This window comes from Pseudonaja textilis, chromosome 3, assembly GCF_049901715.1.
Source record: "Pseudonaja textilis isolate UNSWEBS1 chromosome 3, rPseTex1.2, whole genome shotgun sequence".
In the NCBI taxonomy this organism is placed as follows: Eukaryota; Metazoa; Chordata; class Lepidosauria; order Squamata; family Elapidae; genus Pseudonaja; species Pseudonaja textilis.
Window position 1 is genome coordinate 149,162,653 of NC_141992.1, and position 12,374 is coordinate 149,175,026.

General features: G+C 38.6%; 1 protein-coding gene across 7 annotated transcripts in view; it reads right to left on the reverse strand.

Moving 5' to 3' along the window:
* Positions 1-12,374, reverse strand: part of LDLRAD4 (low density lipoprotein receptor class A domain containing 4) — a 271,230-nt gene that overhangs the window by 21,595 nt on the left and 237,261 nt on the right. For 5 of the 7 annotated variants that reach the window (XM_087931035.1, XM_087931032.1, XM_087931034.1 and 2 more), the window contains one exon: positions 2,267-2,421. In XM_087931035.1, the coding sequence (XP_087787161.1) occupies positions 2,267-2,371 (105 nt within the window). In that variant the 5' untranslated portion in view covers positions 2,372-2,421. Of the gene's footprint in view, positions 1-2,266; positions 2,422-6,101; positions 7,080-12,374 lie in introns of those variants that run through there. The other 2 variants (XM_026699436.2, XM_026699435.2) reach the window with 2 other exon arrangements.

The window sequence follows — 12,374 nt, forward strand, 5'->3', positions numbered from 1 at the left end:
GGTCAGAACACTCGTGCCCTTACTCATAGACTGATTCAATGCACAAATGCCTAAAAGTGATTTTAAAGAAAATGAAAGGACTGATGAAAGAGCAGTTTCACATCCTGCCCTCCCCATTTCCTCTGTCAGTTGAAATCTGACCAATTTTCAGCAGCTGTTATGAGGAAATGTCTGCTCCTATATTTTAACCTTCTTACTGAAAATAGCTGCTTCACCATCCTATTGCAGAATTACCCTTCTCTTTATCCCATCATCTAATACAGTATTTCTCAACCTTGATAAATTTAAGAACTGTGACTTCACCTCAAAACCCAGAACTTCTCTAATCAGCATGTTCACTGGGAAATTCTGGCAGTTGAACTTCAAACTTCTTAAAATTGCTGAAGTTGAGAAACTCTGAACTAATACCACTAGAACTCTGAAACTACTGTATAAATCTGACAATGAATCGAAACAAACTAATAGTTTGCAGTCACATAGGGCAGCTTCTTCACATGATGATTATTCAAGGTAGTCTGCTATAAGCTTTTCACAGTATAGCTAGTGCTCTTGTAACAAATTATGAATTTAATGGGTAGGAGGAAAAGATATTCATTTTATCTATTCATAAACCTGCAATGATGTAAGACAGATTTTCCTTTAAAAAATTAATGCCATTCCCTAGCTGAATATAAGGGAACAATTTTATTTCAAATTTGAATCTGTTAAAAAAAAAAAAGAAGTTTGCCTGTAAGTTTTTCCACAGCTAAGAAGTTTGCAGTAGCCTTAAACATTATTAATCTGCAAATTTTCTAAATTTAATAATGCAATCTGCATTGCCCTAATTAATTAATTAATTACTTTTAAGTGCCCATTTTCCCTTGAAGATGGGCTCTTGGCAGTATACAATTTAATCAATAAGATTACAAGGCCTATGCAGAAGTTTGGATTTGAAAGGAAACAGAATTTTGGAAGAGTGCATGGGTGCACACATGGTGACCACCCTAAACCAAACATGTCATTTCCTTCTGTGCAAGCCCAAGAAAAGATGCAGGTTCTTTAAGCACTAGCTGACAGGCAGTAGGAGCCATCTGTGTCCCAATTATTATTTTCTCCTATGAAACTAGATTGCTGCAGTGGCCTAAAATAAACACACAGAGGACATGAAACCAGACACAATCATTAAAATAAAAGCAGATTGTCCTTAATTTTTAAAGTTTTGTTTTTTAAGGAAACAATTATGTCTGCTCAAACCTATTTTTCCTGCATCAATATGTTTTCCAGAGGGCAATAAACTAGCCTTTTTTTTAACCTTTGCAAGAGTTTCTTAATTAATTGAAAGAACAGTCAAAACAATGTATTTTTGCCTTTTTCTTTTATCTACTTCTGCTTTGTTTAAAAAAACAAAGCAGAAGTCAGTAAAACAAAAAGGCAACGTTTCTTCTATTTCATACATGGTGTCATTTCTGTTTCTGTTTTTAGCAACAGTTGACATCTTTCTTTGTTCATTAGGCACATAGCCTCTAATTCACAGAAGACAAATTCTCATTTGGGATTGAGATGAAAAAATAAAGCCTGAATTATGCATAAAACTTGGTTTTCTCTCCAATTAGTTTAAGAACTTCACAGAACGATTGTCCCAAGTCTTTAGGGTCTGCGCATGGGGTTTCAAAAAAAATCTTTTAAAAAGTTGTTCAAATTGATTAATTTCAAAAACAGCAAAAGTATTAGCTGATCTTTGATAAACTTGGAAAATTAAACAGTCTAATCTGGTTGTACAGACCAGGGCTAAAAGCTAAATTGTAAAGTTAAAAAGAACATGTTAGGCATTGGCAAAACCATTTCCATATAGCCATTAAGAAAACAGCATCAATATGTCCATGAAGTCATCAGATTGCTTGATTGCTCTTTATCTTCAAAGTATTACTAATATATAAATACTGTCCATGTTTCAATCCAGTCATCAGTTACAGGACACAACCTACCTCCCAAATAACATATTTTGCTATATCAATTAGCATAAAGTGAAAACCAACTTGATTAAACAATATGAAGGTCCATCAGAGACTATTGCTATTACTTCCTTCACTTAGCCCTGAAACAAGAAAATTAGCTCTCGCCACCAGGTGTCCTCTTACTGTACTGAGGCTATAAATCCAAGCAGGAGTTGAAGTTCTAATACCGGTGGTACATGTGGAGTGTGACAAGTGAAGAAAATTAAGCAAACTGCTTCAAAAGGATTGCTTGTAGTTCCTAAGTAAAGTGGTATGTAAAAATTTAAACTCACTGGTTGTAAAGAGTCCTCTTGCCTTCTGCTTTGGCTCTGACGACTGATGAAGGACCTTGTTGACCCCTTATAATGATTCAGCAAGCAGATGATCACTACTATCATAACAGTTATCACCACTATGATGATGATAATCTGAATAAACTCTAATTCCGCTGTAAGGAAAAGAAAAAAGATATCATTTAAAACAAGAAACAAGACTTAATAAAATAGGAGGTACAAAGCCCCAATAAATTTAAATTGCACAATGTGTCAAAGAAAAAAAATATATTCTGTGCAGTAATGAAAATATTCCCAAGATGCAGAAGAAAAATAATTGTTTACGGATAGTTAAGTACTAAACAGCACTTAAATAGTTGAGATGAATTGTTTATGTCTTCAGCATTGGGAATTGCTCCTCTCCAAAAATCCATTTCCACCATTCTTTGTATTTATCTGTGATAGTGCACATCTCACAATTCAATGTAATCATGCCTTCTTTTAGAAATGATTTCATCAAGTTTAGCTCTCAGGGTAATTAATGAAAAACAGACCTAGATCAAGCATATAATTAAAAGATAAAAAAGCTTAACTGTAATGGGATAATTGTACATCTAGATATACAATTCTTATTGCATTTAGAAAGTATATAGAAAGTATACTCAAAATAAGCCAATAATAGGACTGTATAAAAACATATCCTTCAAGGCAGAAAGAAAAAGACAGATATTAAAATACTATTTATTATTGCAACAGGTCATACACTTCATGTTATAAGGAGATAGCAAAAGTGGCCAAAACTGTTATACTCTGATGCTATTTTGTTTAGTTGTACCCTTTTAAAATATTCTATAAGGCAAAGAAACCCAGTCTTCACACAAGTGTTCCCACAAATAGTTCTAAGGAATCTTTTCTGGCTATGTAAAAATATGCTAGTACATATTAGTAATTTAAAAAAAAAATAGATCACAGAAGAAAACCAACCTAACATTCTAGTACTATTATTGCTATTATACTCATACATGCAACCAGCTATTCCTGCTATCATTTATAGTGGAGATTAACAACCAGAAAGATTAGGTTTAAGAAAAACAAATCCTTAATGTGCAATGCTCTTATTAAAGGCAATAACAACCAAAATAAACAGGGATTGCCTTTGCATGGATCACTGTTTTTTTTGTTTTTTTGTTTTGTATTTCAGTGAAATCATAGTGATGAGATTAACCTAGAAAGTCACTGTGGTTTTTCAAAGTCACAATGTTCCTAAAAAAGACTTTAAAATTAAAAAAAAATGCCCCTGGGCATAAATGTTTTCCTTTTGGAAGACATAATTGCTTTACACGCCTTGGATTCAATTACAGCATCAATTAAAATTATGGCACTTTGGGACAAACCAGTCGCATCATTAATCTTGAAGAATCACACCTTTAGCTGTTAAAATTAACAGAAAAAAGCACATCAATGACTGATAATGTACTTCTTTGTACGTGTTAAGAATCCTTCAAAATTCAAGCCTTTGTTTGCCCACATATAGACTAGAATTCAGCCGTTTTTCAACTAAAACATGCCTTTGACCATTGCCAAAATACTCTGTAATGAAAATGGCAAATCAAAGGCAAAATATACAATTTTGCTATGATGTTAAATATTATAATTTCTTGCAGTAAATTCTATACTTCATAAATATATTCAGTTTTACAAGAGGAATGTCTAGTTTAAATGCAAAACATTCCAATTAATTCTAAAGATAATTATTAAAATTTACAGAGAAGAGTGTATCCACATTTCTTTTCTTGTAAATTGAGATCGGAAATGTAAAGCACAGTAAAGTATTTTTCTTGCGTTCAAAATTGCTTCTAATAATTTGGGAAAGAATAAGAATTAATACATTTAAAAAGGGTAATTGGTCAACGTCCTCTCTATTAATAATGAAAAATATAAATGGGCTAGGACTATAATATTGAAAATGTTAAACTTATCAACATTTTCAATAAGGGCACATATTCTAAGTCACATTTCTTGAATAGACAACACAGTGCAGATCATATTTCCCTACATATTGTAAGTTCATACTCTTAAAGCAACTTTATGTACAGTTTGAAGAAAATATACTAACCATTCATCCTTTTCTGCTTTACAACCTACTTTCTCACAATAATCTGTATTAGCTAGATACAATTTTAATCCAGCCAATTACAGATCTCTATTGCTTTCCTCAAGAACTACCGTGTTTCTCATATAAGGCTGGGTCTTTTTTTTTTTTTTTTTGAGCCCTGAAAAAATGGCTAGGCCCTCTTTTCGGGGGTGACTTAATCCCCCCCACCTTGCATCTTCGGACGGGCGGCGACGGCTTGGATGTTGACCTCAGCGTTGGTGGGGCACTTCATATCGGGTCAACGTAGGCAGCACCATATCCGGGTGTGCAACAAAAGTACTTCCTAACGGCAAGTCCCCCCATTTCCCCCCCCTTTTGCATGTTTTAATATAGATCTTAATTTGGGGGGAGGGGCTTAATTTCATTTCATGCCTATAAAACATGCTGGGACTTCCTATGGGGCTGTATTGTTGGAGAAACAGAGTATATGCAACTGTACATTTTATTTTTCTTCAGGCCCTTATACTTTTTGGTGCAAAATGTTCTCTTTGATTCTGAATCCTGTAAGCTGCTAGAAGATAAGTTTCAGTTTTAAAAGCAACTATCTCTGAACTAAAGGATTTCCTAGTATTAACTAATTTAAAGGCCCATAACCCCACGGTTGAGCCAACTGCATTATTCTGAAAAAGGCATGAGTAACTTTAATATTATTAATTTAACTTTCCTAGAAATACAGTGATAGATTACTTCTGCATCTGCCAAAAGTATAGTTTTCTAAACGAAATCAAGAGCTCTGAATATTTTACAGAAGACCATTTCCTCTTTTTACAAGAAAGCATTTCCTCTCTTTGTCTGAGTATTACCACGATACGCAAAAACTTATTTAACTGCAAGTGGAGAAGGGCGGAAGAGAATCTATAGCCAGGAAATTTGGGTTACAAAATAATAGGTTTTGCAAATTCTATTTTACAAATTATAAAGAAATGGCTTTGGTCCTTTCTCCCCTTTCTTCTTATCAAACCCACAATGATCCATTCAGTAAGGAAACATCAGCTATAGTGTAAAAACTTACTGATTGTGAATAAATTCCTCATTAAGGAAACAATGTTAGAAAAGATTTACATATTTGCTAATATAACTGGTGGCCTTTCGGAAAACAGAAAAAAAAAAACTGAAGCTGAAAATAAATAAAGTAAATAAACAAAAGGCCAAAGATACAAATCAAGATAATTCTTCTAGATTCCTGTTTTGATGTCATTGTAATACATTTTTGCACTGCTCCTCGGCCAATAATAAATATAAATCCTTGATAAACATAGGCATTGTCACCTATAGGCATGCATTAAATAGGAAGCATTATTATTATTATTATTATTATTATTATTATTATTATTATTATTATTATTATTATTATATTTTAGCTGCCCTTATTGTAAACAGGACAGACTAAAACGACTTATTAGGCGGGATGGAACTATCCTTCCCTCCAGTCAGTCTGGGAAGCTTCTCCCCTGCAGTTGGTCATACAGTCTGACTTTAGTGCCCAGTTAAGTCCAGAGGATAAGAAGAGGCCACACTGCCCATTTCTGAATGAGGGACTCAGATGGGAGCACCCTGTATCCTTGCCCATACACATGTGCGAAACTAGAGAGCAATAACTGCCAGACAAAAGGTAGCACTGAGGCACCCGGACAATTAAAAGCAGCCTTTCGGCAGACAAAGCCGGGACTAGGCGAGGGAAGAGCGGGGTTGCTAGAATACCTCTGTGAAAAAGCAGGTCTTTCAACCGAGCCTCTTTCAAAGTGGTAGCGTTAAGCTCTTCGGCGGGCATCCTCGGGCCCTTCTCTGCTCGAGTGGGAGCCTCGCTGCGGACAGAGGAGCATCGCTTCGGACTTCAAGCAATGCCCGGCCGGATTCCCCTTGGCTCGCCTAGGCAGCCGCGTCTCTCGCCCTCCTCGCCTGGCAGACGGCGGCAGCCAGCCTTCCTCGGCCGAGCTGCTCCGAAGCGCAGGGTTTCCCAGAGTCGCTGGCCGGGAGGAGAACCAGGGGGTGGCAAGGAAGGAAGGCGGAGAGGAAGAAATGCTTCTCGGGGGGCCTTTCATGCTTCCCGGACGGAGGCGGAGCCCTCGAGACGCCTCTCGACCGCCCTTAAAGCCACCGGCCGCGGGGCCAAAGTCCCCGCCGGCAAGACAAGGCAACACGGACCGAGGCGCCGCCGCCTCAACGAGCTCGCCGGGGAATAAACCGGGCGCTCCCCGAGTTAAGAGCCGCCCGGTCGACCACAGCCCCGTTCGGGTTTTTTTTTGTTCTTTTTTAAGGGAAGGTGGAGGGTGGGAGAGAGAAAGTTAGGCAAGGAGGGGAGCGCAAAGCGAAGGGCGACGCCGCTCTTACCAACTTCCCGCCCGCAACTGCCTCGCCTGCTTTCGGCCAAAGCCCAGCCGAGACTTGGCGAGCGCCTCTTCTACCTTCCGCCTTTCTGCTCCAACGCGACGTGCGTCACTCCGAGCCCCCGGGCAGAGCCGGGATCGTAGGAGCCGCTCTAGGAAGAGCCTTGGCGGGGGCTCCCTCCCCGCTCTCTGGCTATTGGGAAATGCTTGCACGTGTCCTCCGCCGGCGGCTGGCGGCGCGCGGTCGAAGCCCGCCGCTCCTAACAGCTGCCCTTCGTTGCTTAAGGCGCAGATCGCGGCAGCTTTCCGTCCCGTCGTCCGGTTTCTTTCCGAAGCGCTCTGGGAGTTTTAAAGGATACGTTGGTTGCCTGCCAAGCTTTGAGGCAATCTTTTTGCCTTTCCGGCTTTTCAAAAAAAAAAAAAAAGTGGGGGAGGAGGTAATAGACGCAAGTGTGTTTCGGTGGAATTGTGAATATAATTTATGAATCTGCGACCTACCTATTCCACTCTCCAGTTTGGAACAAATAGTCCCGACTTCTGTATGTAATTATATATTGTGGCGAGTTCTTAAGGAAAAAAAGGAGCACGGCTGTATAAAATTCCCTGTTTTTTCAGACCTCAGGAAAGTATAGTATTGGGTTTGGCACAGTAGATTAATTAATAGCTTTTCTCCTAAATGTCAAAAGAATAGTTTTGAATAAGCACCGGTGGAATTAAAACAACATACTGTCTTTTACAAGAGAGGAAATGTGGAAAAATTATCCTATGGGAGGGTCTGAGAGATTTGCAACAGACTACCACAGCACCACATTCATCTTTTTAAAAACATACTCTTGTCTTTTTATTTAGGTTTGTGAGACTGATCTCTTAGCAAGTTGGGGAGAGGCGGAGAGTTGAGTAGAAATAATTTTCGTATCACCAATTTCTCAAACAGGCAGTAGCATTGTTGAAATCATTTCATTTCCCCCCTCATTATATTACCTTTTAATCATCAGAAAACTATCATACATTATAAGGGGCTATACCCAGTGGTGGGATTCAATTTTTTTTACTACCGGTTCTGTGGGTGTGGCTTGGTGGGCGTGGCAGGGGAAGGATACTGTAAAATCTCCAGTCAGAGGTGGTATTTGCCAGTTCTCTGAACTACTCAAAATTTCCGCTACTGGTTCTCCAGAACTGGTCAGAACCTGCTGAATATCACCTCTGGCTATACCCCTATAGGCTAGAGGAATGTGAATGCAATCTTGAAAAGGCAGTGCAGGATCAAGTAAGGAAGCATAAAGTGAAATGAAGTACAAATGGAATAGACACAAGAAAGGTACTTGACATGATCCTGCCTTGGTGCTGTTTGTTGGAAGAAAGAGCAGAGGGAAATGGGCAGGCTTTCAAGATTCTGTTAGGGTAGTTATTCCTATAATACTTGCACTGTCTCTTTCCTGATTTGGCTTTCCTCAAAGGGCTGACATTGAGAGTTAAGAGGAAGTTGTCAGATGCGGTGCTCTCTAAATATCTTAAGTCGTGTCATCAGAAACTACCAAAGAATTATTCTATGGCAGGAAGGAGGTCCAGGATATGAAGATCGTGTGATGTGTGACTAGCCACACTGGAATATGTCCCATAGTCATCCATGCATTGGAGACAAAGTGAGCTCTGAAAGAAAAACTTTCTCTCATTCATTCATTCTCTCTCTCCCTCCCTCCCTCTCATAGACACACACACACAAATACTATATACACATTTATCTTACTTTCCACTTGATCATTCTGGGCATTAATTTCCATCTATTGATCTTTAAATTCTGTAGATACCACATGAAAAAAAAATTTTTGGCAGATGTAGAGAAACTGAACTCGATCTACCAGTATCGTATCTTGTCCTTTCTCTTCTCTTCTTATGACCAGGGGAAATGGAAGTCAGATGAAGTTATAAAAATATTTTTTACTTTTCAAAATTTATAACATTTAATGGGGTGTAGTAAGAGGCCTAGTCAGGTGCCAAGGAATGTCTCAAGGGGTCCTGAGTCTTGCGAACACATTACAGCTGATTCCAGGGCTAGATAAACAAAAGATGAGGAAATGTTTTAAAAAGAAACAGAAAGAAATGTGACTGTTCCTCTTTTTATCATTTCAAATAATATTTTAGTTTTAATGTGATTAGGTGTGAGCAAGTAAGCAGATGGCACCAGCTTGAAAATTAGAAACAGAAGCCAGAAGAAATAAGTTTAGAGGAAGGATTTAAAATGAAAGTTGTGTTTAGGCATCTATATTAACTCAGCATTAAAGCTTCTTTTAAAAAGTGGTATTATTAATAACTACTTTAAAAACTAACATATTTAAAAAAAAAAAATTCAAAGGCTTGACTTAAAATCTCATTTTATAGACACAGCTGTGCTTGATCCACACCATCCACATGGATCCACCCACAGCTATATACTTCCATGAAATGCCTCATCTGGCTTGAGACCGTTATGCTTTGCAGAAAGAACGGACCCCACCCTTTCAAAATCTATTTTATAATTAAGATTGAGATGTATCCACATCACCATGGAAGATCAAGTTTTAAAATCCTATTTTATCCACGAATGACTCTCACTTTTAGAACTATTTACTTCATTTATAATTACAGAAATGAAAAAGACATTCTACTTACTCTCTGTCAGAATTAGTAAAATTTAATTTGTAAATTTATACTGAAAGTTCTAGCTATGCGAATGAATATATATATGTATGTATGTATGTATGTCATTCGGCTTTGCTCGGGTATTTTCCCACGTCATAGTAGTTGTGCTTTTAAAGTTGTAGCGACGTTTCAGCAGAATCTCATCTGCCATCATCAGGCTTCTGTATAGTGTTCATCTGTGAGTTAGGCTTTTATAGTGGTTTCAGATTTAAATTTGGGGCAGCCTATTGCTGTGCCAGAATGGTTTTTTCATCACCCTGATTGGTTGGGAGTCTTGGTCTGTGTTTATTGGTCTTGGAGTTCGCTGTGTTCTGCTTGATTGGTGTTTCTAATATCTCCTGTCTGTTTTTTGGCTCTTTTTGTCTCTTGATTGGCTGGCAACATTGTGTTACTTTATTGGAGGCCTTTAGTGCAGTTTGGCTCCGGGTAAATGGACAGCTATCATTGGTTAGGAAGCTAGGTTTCATCTGGGTGCCTGGTTGCCTCCATATTACAACCCCCCCAAGCACATCCTAGAACTGACCAACCACTGCCTATCCAATACATACTTCACCTACAATGGACAAAAATACAAACAAATAGAAGGAGCACCCATGGGATCACCCCTCTCACCTGTCATCGCAAACCTCTACATGGAACACTTTGAAACACAAGCTCTAGAAAAATACGACCACAAACCCAAACTCTGGCTCAGATACGTAGATGACACCTTCATAATCTGGCCACACGGGAAAGAAAAACTGAACAACTTCCTCACACACCTCAACAGCCTACACCCCAAAATACAATTCACCATGGAAACAGAAGCCAACAATCAACTTCCCTTCCTAGATGTCTTGGTATACAAAAGATCCAATGGCTCCCTAGGACACACCATCTACCGGAAGAAAACACATACAAACCACTATCTACATGCACTCTCACACCACCACCCAGCACAGATCAATTCCGTAGCCAAGACACTCATCTCCAGAACAAAATGCTTTAGCGATGAACAACACCAAAAACCGAACTACACACTCTCACCAACGTACTTACAGCCAATGGATTCCAAAGAAAGAAGATTACCCACCTAATCCAAAAAGAAACCCCAACCAAAATCCAAGACAGAGAACAAGAAAACGGCAAAGCCCTCCTCCCATATATAAAAGGCACTACAGACAAAATCAGCAAGATCCTCCAAAAACACAACATTAAAACAGCATTCTGCACAAACAGAAAAAAAAAAAATATCCACCATCCTAAGAAACCCCAAAGACAAAATCGAATTAGAAAACCAAGGAGTATACGAAATCCACTGCACTGCCTGCCCTACCACATACATTGGACAAACTAACAGAAGAATAAGTGCACGCATTGAAGAACATAAGAACTCAATCAAAAAAGAAGAAACGACCTCTTCCCTGGTCCAACACCTCAAAGCCACAGGACATGAAATTGACTTTAAAAATACCAGAACTATCGCCAAAACCGAACACTTCAACAGCAGAATAATCAGAGAAGCCATAGAGATAGAAAAACGCCCACACAGCATGAACAAACGAGATGACACCTCCCGCCTTCCAGCCATTTGGAAACCTGCCCTCATGAACAAACGAGTACCTAACATGAAGAATGACACCAGATCCACACCCATGAGAGCCACACAAGATGCCACCACCACACTTCCATGTAGAAAACAGACTCACACCCACTCAGAAGATGAGACACGACCATGGACCAGAAGCTGCACTGCAGCTGCATCATTACCCACTTCAAACCCCTCCGAGCCATACATGAAGCAAACCGACACCCACTATGAAGATGCAGCATGACCACGAACTCGAAGCCAAACAGCAAGATCACAGCTCACCAACTCAAATCCCCCAGCAACTAAGACTAACCTGAGCACAACCAAGCCCCCACCTGAACAGAACACGCCTCCAACCAATCAGAACACGGCCAACCCCCAACCAATCAGAACACAGCCAAACCCCTACCAATGAGAACACACCCCACCCAATCAGAACACAGCCAAGCCCCCACCCAATCAAGTCCCACCCCCACTAGCAGTTAAAAGGAAGAAGCAGCTGCAATCTCACATCACTCTGAGAAGCAAGAGCCGAAGACAGAAGCCTGAAGATGATGAATGAGACTTCATCGAAACGTTGCCTAGATACTTGAATCTTACGCGGGAGAAAACCCGAACAACCAAAGATCCACATACAAATACCCGCGAGAACCTCAGAAAACATACATATACATACATACATATACATACATACATATACATATACATATACATATACATATACATATACATATACATATACATACATACATACATACATACATACATACATACATACATACATATATATATATATATATATATTCCTTATCTATTTTCAAACTTCATAATCATGTTGATATATGTGTGGATTAGAATTACTTTGATACAAGAAAATCTGTAGAACACATTTTGCTAGCCTGATTTCCTTGGAAGGGTATATATGGCAGCCTGTGTCCTTGCAATAACCAAACCAAGAGAGTGGACACAAAGAGTCAAAGACAGGTGGAGAAGCAATCCATCTGAGAAATGTTAGTGTGAAATCTCAAGATTACAGATTCTAAGTTCTTTACTAAAGGCAGTATATATTAAATGTTTACATAAAACATTTGTTTAAAATAAAGAAGTACAAACAGTCTACATCTAAATATGCTATTAGAATTATGAAAACATACTGAGAATATTTTAGATTCCTGTCATGGGTGTAAAGCTACAATGCAATTACACATTTTCTATTCACTATTTTTTAAGAGAACTCTTGCCTCCCCAACATAAATATTTTTCTTTTTAGAATCTAAATAAATAAGTAGTCCTTGAGTTAAAATAGTTTGTTTAGTGACTTCAAAGTTTCAATGGCACTGAAAAAAGTGTCTTATGACCACTTTTCACATCACCATTTCAGCATCCCTATATCACATG